The sequence below is a fragment of the Ambystoma mexicanum genome, chromosome 4p, assembly GCF_040938575.1.
Source record: "Ambystoma mexicanum isolate Mex_15411 chromosome 4p, UKY_AmexF1_1, whole genome shotgun sequence".
Taxonomy (NCBI): domain Eukaryota; kingdom Metazoa; phylum Chordata; class Amphibia; order Caudata; family Ambystomatidae; genus Ambystoma; species Ambystoma mexicanum.
In genome coordinates this window covers 966,763,472-966,777,502 of record NC_090927.1, presented here as the reverse complement: position 1 = coordinate 966,777,502, position 14,031 = coordinate 966,763,472, and the positions used below count along the sequence as shown (strand labels likewise).

Genomic DNA, 14,031 nt, shown 5'->3' with positions numbered 1-14,031 from the left:
ACTGACCACTTTAGAGTAGTGTGGAAGGAGAGACACATGGCGAAGCTTAGCCGGTAGGTTCGAGTCCGGCAATTGCTTGTTTGGGAGCAGGATGGCCATGACTGTTTTGAAAACAGAGGGAAAGCAAGCAGAGTCAAAGGACAGGTTGAAGAGTTCTGCGAGGTGAGAGGTCAGCGATAGGACAATAGGCTTGACTAGCTGAGGAGAAAAATTGTCTGATGGGGCATAAAAAAGGTTAGCTTTCATCAGTAGAGATAGCACTTTGACAGTATTAGTGTGACTAAAGTGGGAGGTAAGGCAGTGGAAGATGGTAGAGTAGGCGCAGTGTAAAATGTAGTAGGAGGGAGTGTGAGGAAAGTCAGGAGGGAGTCTCTAATTTTGGAAATGTTTGTAGGGAAGTATTTAGCTAGGTCATTAGCTGTGACAGTGGAGTTGATAGTCATAGATTTAGGAGGCTTGGGGAGTGAGTTTAAAGTGCCCTGTAGCTGGCGAGGATGGTTGGAGCGAGATTCAATGAGGGTTAGGTAGTATTCCCTTTTTGCTCTATCAAGAGCGGACTTGAGGAAGTTCATGGCAGAGAGGAAGAGCTGCAAGTCCTCATGCAAGTGGGTACGCCTCTATTTGCGCAGCAGCCGACGCATGTCTGTGCGGAGAGAGAGTATGAATGTGGTGACCCATGGTTGAGGATACTGAGACTTAGGGGTGAAAGTAAGCAGTGAGAAGCGAGGGGAGAACGGGTCATACAGTAGGGATTGGAAGCTGGAGAAGGCAGTGTTGGTGGAAGAGGTATTGGGTGTGAATGAAGACAGTGAGAACTGTAGGCCAGAGAGAAAGGGGGGAAAATGGCAGAAGGTTTACATTTTCTTTTAGTAGTAGGTAAAGCAAGTGTTGAGGAAAGGTCAGAAGGCGGAATCGAGATGGTGGTGGAAAAGATTGAGTGATCAGATATGGATGGTGTAACAGTAGTACAAGTGGCTGAGAGAGAGGTGAGATGAATAAGAGATCCAAAGAGTTTGCTGTGTGGTTAGGTAGGTTATGGATAGAGTGAAGAGGGTGGTCATTAAGAAAAGACTCAAATTCATATTTCTGAGAAGTGGTTGGAGAGGGAAGGTTAAAGTCATGTTAGAGAATTAGGTGATGTTTAGTGGAAAGAAAATCAAGGAGTTGCCCAAGATCATCAAAGAATGGCCCAGTGGGACCAGGAGGGTAGTAAATGGAGATGATGTGAACCGAGTGAGGCAGAACAATAGTAGAGATGGTGAATTCAAAAGAGGTAGGAGAGGACGTGGCATTGGAGATTTGAGAAGCATTGAGGCGGGAAGAAAATAGGTGGACAACGCATCCACCTCTGCCAGTCAGTCAAGGAGAGTGAATGAAGGATAGTTTAGAGTCATGTAAGGTAGCCCGAGTAGCAGTGTCAGATGGAGAAATCCGGGTTTCATTGACAGCAAGGAGGAGTATGGGAGGAGAGCTGGAGTGAAAGTAGTCAGTGATAACTGACATTTTCTTGCATACAGACTGAGCATTCCAGAGTGCAATGTTCAGTTGATGAGGCAAGGAAGAGTAGAGAAGTTGAGTCTCAGAGGAAGAGAGGCGAGGTGGGTAGGTGTTAGAGGAGGTATGGTTAGCTCGTCGGCTTTGTTTGTTGGAAGGAGCTGGAAGAGAGATGCAGTAGTGGAAGTTTCAAGTTGTGAGTTTTATAATGGGTATAGGAAAGGAGGAAGTTGTGGCTTGATTGGAGAAAGTGTAGCGAGAGGTTAGTGGGAGGAGCAGGAGGCGTGAATGTATTATAGGTGAGTAGCACAGCATGGAGAGACAGTACAGTAATTAGGAAGCTTGGGGCACTCAAGGTGCAACAGGGAGAAAGGCAAAAACCAAGGCTCATAGACTAAGAGGTAAAGAGGCTGGTCAATGACTGGTCTTCGCGCTTCACTGTTCTGCCTCTGGCTGGATGCCCTAGGAAGTTCAGAGGAGATGACACATGCTCTTGTCACCTGATCGGCCAGTCCATCAGTGATTGGTCTCTCTGATATTGTCCGTGGTGTTGCTGGGATGAGGCGATTTCTTCCTAACTGGTGTCCTCAGGGGAGTCTCTTGTGACCTTCAGCTGTAGATGGGGTTAATCCAAGATGGCCGCAGGAGTGATGTCACTGATCCAAGATGGCCACTGGCAGTACATTCCCGACAGAAAGTGAAGCCAAAATCCAGAAGGGATGACACGACCTTGTCACCTGATCACCTAGCCCATTAGTGGTTTCCCTCTCTGATATTGTCCCTGGTGTTGCTGGGATTTCTTCACAAGTTCTTGGGGAACACCCGATTGGCGTTACTATTTCTGGCAATTACTAATGCTCTTTAATGATTGGCTCTCAAGAGGCGTCTGACTAGTTGGGCTAAGGGCAAAACATATGAACTACTCAGTATTTGTTGATATAAAATAAGAGAAAATGGAAGAAGAGAGAAAAGCAGACAGAGGTCTAAACTGTGTGCAGGTGAAGGAGCTGGCTAGTGAATAAGATACCATGCTAGTGCTTACCAAGAGGAATTGTGGGAGGAGGCAGCAATAGTTAAGCTCGATGATGAACAGGTTTACATGCTTAAACAAGCCTCATGCCTACACTTTTTCGGTTCCAGTGAAGAGCAGAGCCAGGAGTATTTCCGGATCAGATCATAGGGTTGTTTTTACAATTTAAAAAAATTATTAGTCCTACCCAAAAGGTAGTCGAGGAAGCCTTTGGTGCGGTAGGCAGCGGGTGGCTTCTGAGGAGGCATTGGCTTTCCAAATGGTTCAAGGCCAGTAACAAATGGTGAAAATGTTCAGTTGAGCTGCAATAATAAAAATATGTCCCTATAATTAGCGTGTGGGATTAAACATTGAGAGTAATGTAGTGCAGGTCTGAGGATTTGCCGGCAGGAATATTCTTTTTAATTTAAATAACGCATTCAAATTCTGTATTTTGCAGCACAATTTGTGAGACAAAATACGTAAAAGCCATACAACGTACAATTGGTTCACTAGAGTAACACAGTAAAAAATACATCATAGATGGCAGGTCACCATTTTTAGATGCTCATGTTGTCTGGCCACAATATACATCAGCATTGCCACTGTAAATCCATTTCCTGGTGCAGCGCTCACAATATACATAAGATTTCAAACTGTAAAACACTTTCAAAATGCCTGCGATCATAACATATGCCTGAATTCCTAAAGTAAAACACTCATGATGATGGTGTCCACCGTGTACATCAGCATTGCCACTGTAAAACGTTAATAATCCTATCTTGACATGCGAGCAGAGTAAAAAGTGCTGACAATTATTTTAAAGTGGTTTAAAATCGTTAAAGGAAGCACAGGAGTTTATTTTTTGTGCTTTAAAAATGTACGAATTGGTGCAATATTATAAAATGACGGCAATAAAACACACAGGACAGAACAGAAAATGAAAGAATTCTATCAAAATTGAAATATTAGCCCAACAAAAATTGTCCACAATGAATGTCCAGCAAAATATGAATGAAATATTTTACAAGAGCAGAGCAAACCATACCTACCCCTAATCAAATGTTTTAATAAGTGGCGATACGGGGCCAATTGCATAACTAGAACTAAAACAGGGGCAAGGGTACAGTTGGTCATGGCAGGGAGGCGAGAAGTCCAGAGGAGATCAAGGTAATGCAGATAAAGCAAAGCCACTGATACAAATTGACATAAAACTGGCAAAGCAGGGCCATGGAGGAGGCACGAGGACATATCCACGCTGCTAGTCTGCCAGGCAACAAAAGCAAAGAAACAGCCCACTATATCCTCATGTCAGGCACTGCCGTGTTATCAAGCACAAATGAAGCTAGTGGAGCCGCAGAGATGGCACACAGCATCACACCACCGATGCTCAGTGCTGCACAGATACAGAAGAAGGGCAAACAGATCACAACACTGAGGCGGCCAACGCCATCACTGCCGCAGCCAGACCCCTCTGGTAGTCGCCTGCGCAGCGCCACAGAACCGCATGGCAGCTAGGCTTTTACTCTCGTCATACACCTGGTGTGGTGCTTGCAGATATTCTGTTAATGTTTTTCATAAAAGGGAAGGAATTGATATTTTTTTGCATAAAAAATACAGTAGGTGTAGGGACCATTTATATACATTATCCACTGCGTTGATGTTTAGAAATGGATAGAACAAGAATAACACCATAATTACAACAAGTGGTATCTCGAATATTGATGGCAGGGTCATTCCAGAAATAGGACTACTGTTACCACTGTACCAGTGGTATTTCAGTAAATGGACTATTTTATTTAAACACCTCTACTGGTGGAATTCCCGCTGGTGGTACTTCACTGAAACAAATTTTCCTGCCCAGACTATATAATAAGGCCGTAATGAATAGAATAAAGTTAATTCCATGTTATTCCTTTAGCAAAACACATGGGAATGACATGTCCACTGCTCTAAAGGTGCCCTACATCAAGTGTGGTAACATACAGAGACAATAATTAACAAAGCACTGCAAGTCCTAGAATGCAAAGCAAAGACCAGAAGTGAATGATTCAATGCATCCGACATGGAAAAACTTGAGAACTCTGCACTACAAAGCTATTTGAAAGGCAAAAATAAAAGCTATACGTTTTTGCATTTTCACAATACCTTATTCCCATTTTGGTAAAAGACTATTGTAGCTTCATCAGTAGATTTATAAATCAACTCCCCTTCATATACATCACTTTGAATGTCTCTCCACTCAGAAGCCCTTCACCAGAAAAAGCTGAAATGTCTCTGTTAAAGGGCGATGATCTCATGCAGCGAGGCTGCACGAAACTAGCAGGAGACCAGCTCTAAAACCTTTTATTCTGCCGAGTAGTCTAAGGTCTGCATTGTGAATCTGTGTATTGGGGTGACCGTTCCTGTCATTAGAACATACCTGTCTCAAAAGTAACAATTCATCACATTAAATCAACCTGATTTTCAGGCATCCACTGCAAACCCAACTAAAACCAGACAGCTACAGGGTTCTAGGTGAGTACAGAGAATACATGATAGAGAATGCTTTTTCAGCAAAAATAATAACAGTGAAAAAATATCAAAATGTTCTCTATGTGCCCCCCTTTTCTCTATGTGCTTAAGCCAACCCCAACCCCACCTGTTTTTACCCCCTTACGCCACCGCCATATCCATTTTTAAAACTGTTGATGTTTTTTTCTCTTTTTTGTTTCTGTTGTAGTATTCTATGTCAAGACAGGAGGCAAACATTATGCTTAACTTCCTTTAATACTGCACCTCACAGCAGTTCAATTTTTTTTCCAAACTTCGAACTAAATACTTTTGTTTCGCTTTAAACTAAAAGGTTAAAGAGTTCTGAAGGGCTCTGGAGAAAAAGAATTACTAATCCCCATAAGCCTCTGATGTGATGTAGTCCTGAGGCTGTCTCTGTCCACCTAAAGGACCCAGTATATGTTACTTTTTGCCTGGGTCCCTTCCTCTTTCTTTTTGTAGCAGCTCACAAGATAGGTTGAAGAGATTTAGTCCGTACATATTTTGCTAATTTGATTGCATGGTGTGAAATTTCATCGTAATAGTATATCATTATAGTGAATGTTACCTCAAGTGGGCTTGTTAGGCTGATTTAAATACATTTTCCGACGGCCTACGATGCAAGTTTTTCCCTTCAGAGTAAGTGTTTCACAGAGCCGGCGCGCGTGCTTCCCCTTCAGAATGTTGTAACTTTCTATAGTAGCAGTCGCCTCACCGCAGGGCAATTTAGCATTACAGAGGGTTGGACCGGAGCTGCGAGCGAATGCGCTCTCACTAGGCAGCCGGTCACACCCTCTTAGCGTTCACCTTCAGGGAACCTAAGAACCAGAGCAGAGTAGTCGGCGCGACATGTCATTCCCAGCATCCCTCAGCCCTCCTCCCCCTAACTCTCCGATTGAGCATACATGATTTCAACAGCATTCGCATACGATTTATCAAGAAAGAAGCGTTCGCCAACCACATTAGCATATAAACATTTTTGTAAAAATGTAAAAAAGGGAGATAAACTAATTTCAGTGCACTTGCTAGCTTGCCTTGTCCAAGCATCCCAGGAACCTCATGGTAGAATACAAATGCACAATGGTATCACAGAGCACCTCCCCAGAATGGAGTGAGGAGGAGTGGGTAGAGGAGCCCACAAAGGGAGACAGAGACCTATCACTCAGTTTCAAAAGCGTCCTAGGAGACTCCCTTTCTCTAGCTGTGTCACAGGGAGTGCAGCCTCTCACACAGCAACTAGGAGGTCCTGGAAGCTATGCTAGCCAAGCAAAAGGGACTTCCAGGAAGAGACAGGCAGACAGCCCAGATGAAGGACCATCAGCCAGACCGCCCCTGCAGGGGTTGACCAAGGGGGTGTAGACCCCCCCCTGCAGGGTTTGACCAAGGGGGTGTAAAAAGGTTTGGAAGAGGTCACCCTCTTTGACCCCCCCCGAGCCAAAAGGAAGGGTTAACATAGTACCAAAAAAAGCTCAAAAAAGCCTTCTTGCTTCGACAGTGCCACACCCATGACCCCCTATCCTAGGGGTGACTAATTTAGGGGAAGGCGACGGCGGGTATTCGCCCGATGACGAAGGGGAGGAAGAGGAGGACAAATCCCTCACAGAACCCCACGTCAACGACCCGGCTCTGGAAGACCCACCACCAGAGGACAATAATATGGGCGACATGTACGACCTAGAGGCCATCTGACATCCCAAATCTACAAAGTGGTTGCCGTCGCCTAGAGTAGCCGTTTAGATGTCCCAACACATCAGAAAGCCTCTGGATAGAGAGATTTGCTCCCGAATGACAGCAAGACCCGTTCTTACCGGTAAAGTAACAGACACCCCCGAACTTGACGCCAAGATGGTGACCTTTGTCACAAAGACTGCTAGAGACATTCGCAAGGGTGTCAATTGCGCTTGGAGGGGTTGCCAAGGCAAGCTGCTAGACCTAGCAGGTCCTTTAGCAAAAATAATGGACTTAGCCGAAAGAGCTAAGGACACCGGAGATCCAGAAGACGCACAGGTACTCAGTAGCTGGTGCAGTATGTCTCCAGGGCAGGGGCAATTGCACACTTTCCTCTGAAAGAAGGAGAGGAGTGCTACTCAAAATCGGCAATATGCTTAGCGATCTAGCTTCTTACGAGGCAGCGAAGGGATTACTCTTCGGAGAGGCATTCGCCAAAGAGATGGCCCCGTTTGTGGGCACATATTCAGCGTTAGAGAAAGCTCAAAGTTCCATAAGGACAGACAGGTCGACATCAGGGTCGATCGTCCGTTGCTTCAACATACAGCGAAGACCCCAAGGACCACAGGCCCAATATTGGGAAAGCAGGCAACAGGACGCATTCTTCCCAGACATTCATGATTCCCCGGAGGACGGAGGGGAAAAGGCGCCTATAGACAGCAGAGCACACAGGCGGTGAGTACCCAAGGTGCAAGCATCCCAAGAGTGGGAGGGAGAACTTTGTTTTTGCACCAATGGCAAGAGCTATCCAGTGATGCCTGGATGCTACCAGGCCCGCATCTAGAATTCCTGGGTGATCCTACCCAGATATCAGAGCCCCGGCTAGCACATATGCCTCAGGAAGAGTTAGCACAACTACAGAAGGAGTTACGCAAGCTAGCAGACAAAAACGCAATAGAGCGTCCAGGATTCCTCAGCAACATGTTCCTGGTACACAGTAAGGAGAAAATAAGACCAGTGATAAATCTGAAGAGTCTGAACTAATGGCTAACGTACAGACATTCCAAGATGGAGGGAATACACCTCCTGCGAGACGTTCTTCGAACAGGAGACTGGCTAGTGCATCTAGACCTCAGAGACGCATACCTCACTATTCCTATAGCAAAAGACCACCAGAGCTTCCTCCGTTTTTGGTGGAACAAGGAGATTTGGCGCTTCGGGTGTCTTCCGTTCAGACTAGCGTCCGCTCCCTGTGCTTTCACCAAGATAATGAGACCAGTGGCAGCAGTCATAAGGGAAAGACAGATCAGGATTATCATCTACCTGGATGATATTCTCATCCTAACTCAGAGCAAAGCCACTTTTCAGGGACAGGTGCGCTGGATTTGCGCCCTGGTGTACTGCATCGGTTTCATCATAAATGCAGACAAATCAGAACTACAGCCCACTCAGAGAATAGAATTCTTAGGATTCATGGCAGACACCGAAAAAGCCTCTCTCGAGCTCCCACCATCAAAAAGCAGGTTAGATCAGTCATTGTAAAGAAAGAATATTTCACTTTGCTGTTTAGCCAGGATAGTGGGTCTCTTAGCGGTCTTGATTCAAGCATTTTTTCCCAGGCCTCTTCACTACAAAGCCCTTCAGCGACTCAAGATCAGACACCTGCAAGGAGGAGTAGGATACCACCAAATAGTTGCCCTAGATCAGGAAACTCTGATGGAACTTCAATGGTGGCTCCAAAACATGGAGGCTTGGAATGACCGAGCAATTTTCGGTGACACTCCAGATTTGATAACAGAATCAGATGCGAGCAGTGCCGGCTGGGGAGCTAGGTGCGGAAACATAGAAACAGGAGGGAAATGGTCCGCAGAGGAACTACAATTACACATAAATTGTCTAGAGCTCTTAGCAGGAGCCTTTGCAGTGTGCGTCTTTATCAAAGGCAAAGCCAATTGTTGCATCTTTCTCAAGATGGACAACATATCAGCTGTTTGGTACATAAACAAGCTAGGAGGGACCAAATCAGAAATGCTAGCCACGCCAGCAAAAGACTTTTGGCACCACTGCATAGAACACCACATAACAGTATCAGCAGAATACTTAGGTGAACAGAACATAATAGCAGACCGGAACTCACAATATATCGTAGACTCTAGCGATTGGAGGCTTCCCCCAAAAAAAATATTCACACCTTCACAAAACATGTGGGGTCTCCTGGACATCGATCTCTTTGCATCCAGGTTGAACGCACAGACTCCCAGATACTTCTGCTGGAGAATAGATTCGCATGCAGTGGGGACAGACACATTCTTGCATCAGTGGACCGCAGCGGTCCATTATGCCTTCCCACTGTTCATCATGCCGAGACTTTTAGCGAAAGTCCGAAGAGAGGCAGCCGAACTAGTTGTAGTAATCCCATTGTGGAAGTCCCATTCTTGGTTTCCAGTAGCGATGGAACTTTCTTCAGATTTTCTGAGGACGATCCCTCACAGTCGGAACCTCCTGCTCGGCACAAACTGCCAAATAGAACATGGCAGTCTTCACGGCGAGTGCGCCTATAGAACATTTGGAGCTTACAGATCAGCTAGATCGGCAGGGCATGACAGAATAGAGGGCAAGCCCTTTGGTGGAGCATCCTGCAGTGGTTTGTTTACTTAAAGGAGTTAGGCTGCGGAAACCGCCTGAACCGAGATACTCAGTACTTTGGGACGTAAAGGACATTTTCTGCTATTTCTCAACTCGCACTAGAACGGCAATCATTCATTGTCCCAGCTTTCAGGGAAGCTAGCATTGGGGGGTTATAGACCTATCCAAATTTGGTGCACATTCCGCGACAGGGGCAATGGCTTCTAGAACGTTTACAGCAGCGGTGTCAGTACAAGACATTATGAAATCTGCCAACTGGTCAACAGAGTCTACCTTTAAAACCTTTTATTTTAAACCCATCTCTCAAATGGCTAATATTGTGTTAGACAGCTTTGAACAAGCATAATGGCCGCCTCCTGTCTTGATATAAAATGAAGATTGCCCAGGTTTACAGCACAGGATAAGACACAGAGGCGAGAATTATATCTCGCCCAGAATACGCAGAGATCAAATTATACATTTAAGAAATGTTCTACTTTAAGTGCAAAAAGGGCGTATTCCCTCCCTTACAATGTTTGCTCTCTTTTATCGTAAGAGAAGAGCAAAAGCCTGTTTGAAAGGTAAGGGAATAAAGCCTAGCGAGTTTGTTACTTCCAGACCACCCTGCAGCAAGGGGATTTCGTTACAGGGCTGTTACCCTCCCACAGAGAGAGGATGGAGCTGGATTATTGCAGTTGCTTTTACAGTTTGGATTGCTTATGGTATGGAATTCGGGCAGAGGATTCGATGCCAAAAGAATGAGTAAGGGACCCAGGCAGGAAGCAGCATATACTGGGTCCTGGACATGGATAGGTGGACAGAGAGCCTCAGGACTACACTACACTAGAGGCTTATGGGGATTAGTAGTTCTTTTTTTTCCACAGCCCTTCATTAACCTTTTAGTTTAAAGCAAAACAAAAATAATGAGTTTGAAAAACAATTGAAATGTGAAATGCTGTGAGTTGCAGTATTAAAGGAAGCATAATGCTTGCCTCTGTGACTTTAATAGAATCAAGACTACCCTGCGCTGTAAGCATGCGCAATCTTCATTCTCTGTAATTGTATTCTCTATTATCATTGGATACCCAGCTACAGTACCGGAAGAGCAGCGCATATCACAATGCCGAAGCTTGAATGCCGAAGCTTGGACATGTCAAGAGGAGATCACTTGCCTAATAGACAAGATGCACTCCACTTCTCAAAATTCACTTATTCAAAAATATCAATGCACCAATATGCCGATGACATATACCTGTAGCTCGAGGTAGAAGTGCACAACATTCTTTACCTCAAAAAAGTGCCTGTCTGTCATCCAAGCCCAGATGAACAGCACATACCTGAAATTCAACTCAACCAAAGGTGAATTTATACTAGCAGGGAATGCTATAAAACATGAGGTAGTCCAGGGCTGGCTTACTAACATGAGTCATACTTCACTGGCGCTTAGCAACAAATCTCTTGGAGCAGGCCTTAATATTTGCACTCACCACTTACTATTGGCATGTGGTAATTTACTCTTAGCGAGTAAGAAATGGTGTGCTGTGGCAGAGTGCAAAATGTGCAATCGCATACTAGACATTGGCTAGTGATAATTGACTCTGGCCGAGTAAGGATAGAATTGTGAATGGGGGATAGCATAGGACCAACGCACTGGTCTTGGAAGCAAGACCACGCAGAGCAACAGAGGTTCTAATGCTGGATCTGCGCTTAGAAACTGAACTCAGGTATTGGGCACGTTATAAAAAATACAATTAAATAAATACGAAATGCTATGGTATGTGTAGAATTGAGGTTGCGAGTGACTTTTAATGGCTGGCTTGTAGTTTGCAACTAGACATTTTTACCCCTGGCTGCGCGCATGTGGAGAACCGAGAGGTGGGTACATTTTTATGCCTAGCTAGTAGATTGCTAATTGAAATGTGTACCCTTGTTTGGAACCTCTGTCAGCAGCAGCCTTTCTCTTAGGTTGCACATCGCCAAGAACGCACAGTTTGGTACCAAATATCCCTACTTAAGCTGCTACTGGTTTTCCCAGATGTGGGTGCCAAGCTATTTGTGCCTAGGGACTCGGGCTGCACCTCCCAGATGAGGCTCAAGGAGTCTGAAACTGGTCTGTTTCTGGTTCTGCAAAGCGGGTACGTGGCTTGGTCGTTCTTACTGGACGGATCCTTTGGTGGAGTGTCAAGGCCAATTTTCATTGAGCTAGTTACCTCTGGCAATGGCACAGAGAAACGAAAATAATGATGAAATGGATCTACAAAGAGCAATTATTAGGGGCTACGATTAATTCAAAGCTTTAGATCCATCGCTTTTTACTTGTCTGTTTTTTTACAGTACAGACAATGATGGTACCATAGTAAGGACGGATTTCGATCACATTTCGCCAACTACGCCTTACTCACTATAGTAGGTCTCCTTTTAACCATGGTCGACCCTAATCACATGTATGCCTCAGTATCACTATCAGGCTAATGAAAAGGGTCCCAAAAATATGGACCAAGCAGTAACTGTAAGGGATTTAAATATAATGTACCTTTACATATGAAACACACATTGTCTTCTTCTGTTCTGCACTCTACTGGTGAAGACATTGCTTCACAATCTAAGCATGTACACGCCACTCAGTAAAACGTCCCACACATTGTTCAGCGAGAATTTCCAAATCATGTGACTCCACAGAAGATGAATATAGGAAGACATATCAAGCATATGTACTGCTTGTGGGACCACACAGGTTCATACATGTCTGTACGTAAGAAATTGTGTATGTATCATTGTGTATAAGGTACCACCCTACGAATATGCTCCTACTATATATGTAAGGAATGCACACTCGAACTGTTGTAACCCATGTTTCTATTTCCTGTACCCCGACGAAGAATGTAAGAATGCAATGTAACCGTCTTCAAAAGCTTAAGCGCCCAGACGCCTAAGGGTTAGGTGTGCTATATAAATGTAAAAATAAATAAATACGCAGAGAACTGGAGGGGGAAAGTAACTTTATATGCCTGGCCGGTAGCCTGCAACTTGAAATATTAACCGCTGAGTTACAACATACTACTTTTTCACAAAACATCCATATTCCCTTAAAGTAGACAAGCACTGTCACAGACTTTTAAAAAAATGTAATTACTGTATTAGTAAGGCAGCTGTGCTGTTATCATTGCTTTACAAAAGCATATTTTCTTTTACCTGTATGAGTCCTTTGATGAATGGCCAAGAAGTGACCATATTTGAACACCTTGCCACAGACGTTGCATTGGGTGTCCGAGTCTCTGCACTTTTTCTTTCCATGGACTCTAGTTACCACATGTTGTTCATCTTCGTCACACAGGAGTTTATAATCTCTAAGCTTGATAGATCTCTGGACCCTTCTTTTCCCACAGTGACTTCGACTGTCTCCTTTGTAATGGGAATTTGAGTTCTCATCTGCCCCTTGCCCCCCTGCAGCTACATTAACAGAAGTAAGCGGAGACTCTCCTATTTTTGATGCTGCTTGCACATCACAGTCAATATCCGCCTTCACGATTTCACCATTTAAGTTCTGAATTCCAGAAAGTGCCTTTTCCTCTTTGACGTGGGTATCTTTGACAAGTATTGCTGCCGATTTTCCCTCTCTGGCCAGCATGGGTTTCCTAGGTCTTCCACGCTTTCGCTTTGGTAGGTCATCAATTTCCCCTCCGCCTAGAGCGGGTGCAGGCCAGCAGCTGGACTGATGATTTGTGTAGGCCTTCACTAAGTCATTTACTTTCAAGTGTTGTGCCGTTGTCACAATTTGCTCAATGGTCTTTTCACTAGCATGCAGACTCCCAGTGTAGATGAATTCCAAGAGTGCCCCAAATGTGTCTGTCACCATGCCCTCCAACACGTAAGTCGACTGGCCTATTTCGTCCTCACTCGCAAACATCATGGAGAAGTAATCACTGGTGGCAGCAAGTAATGCCTTGTGGGCTCTGAACTGAACGTTTTCCACAATCAACGTGATATCACAAAGAAAGTCCCGTTTTCTTTGTTCTTCAAAACTTGTTAGCACAGTGTCCCTGTGAATGCGAGAGTGAATGACAATGGGGTTTAAGGCATCCACGCCTGGTGCATTGTCTGGCATCTTTTTGTTGAGGAGCCGTCTTTTGGCGCATGCATACACGATAACAGCTTAACCAAAGTGCTCAAGCCAAAAACCAAACATATGTGTATTAAGAGATCGCATCATAACATAGCTCTATGCAACACACCCAGATGACAACACATCATGCGGAGTTTTGGCAATCGTTCACAACACCGCAACAAGTCTAGCTTGTGCAAGTGTTTTCAGGTCAACGAATCTGGAGTCACTAAAACGCTCACACACGGAAGTTCCAAAAAGTGAAAGATGTCCTCTGTTTAATCTGACTACTATAACGGGACAAGCATGTGAAAACCCCGCTCCTCTGACTGTAGTGACTATTTCCTATTCGAGGAATGGACCTATATACGCGTTCTTGTCACGTGACTTACACGTTATGTGTCCCTATACGTCCAGTTCAGCCCTAATTGTTCTTATCTTCCCTTCAGGTTCGTTTAATTAGCATGAGAACGGCAATGGAGCATACTGGCCTTTCTTTGAGGATGACATAGATACACCTCTACGAACTTCTCAGGCGGATTTGTGTCAACCAAGTTTTCATCGTGCGCAGGGCAGTTTCTAAACATGCCTCGAGTCCTAA

The 14,031-nt window shown here is 44.7% G+C and overlaps 1 protein-coding gene across 2 annotated transcripts in view; it reads right to left on the bottom strand.

Annotated features, from left to right (window-relative positions):
• The window catches only part of ZBTB24 (zinc finger and BTB domain containing 24), a 277,017-nt gene extending 263,215 nt beyond the window's left edge, over positions 1–13,802 (bottom strand). Inside the window, exon 1 of one of the 2 annotated variants that reach the window (XM_069606538.1) lies at positions 12,521–13,802. In XM_069606538.1, coding sequence (XP_069462639.1) covers positions 12,521–13,433 — 913 coding nt within the window. In that variant the 5' untranslated portion in view covers positions 13,434–13,802. The remainder of the gene's footprint in view (positions 1–12,520) is intronic. The other variant, XM_069606539.1, reaches the window with a different exon arrangement.
• Positions 13,803–14,031: the final 229 nt, after the last annotated feature.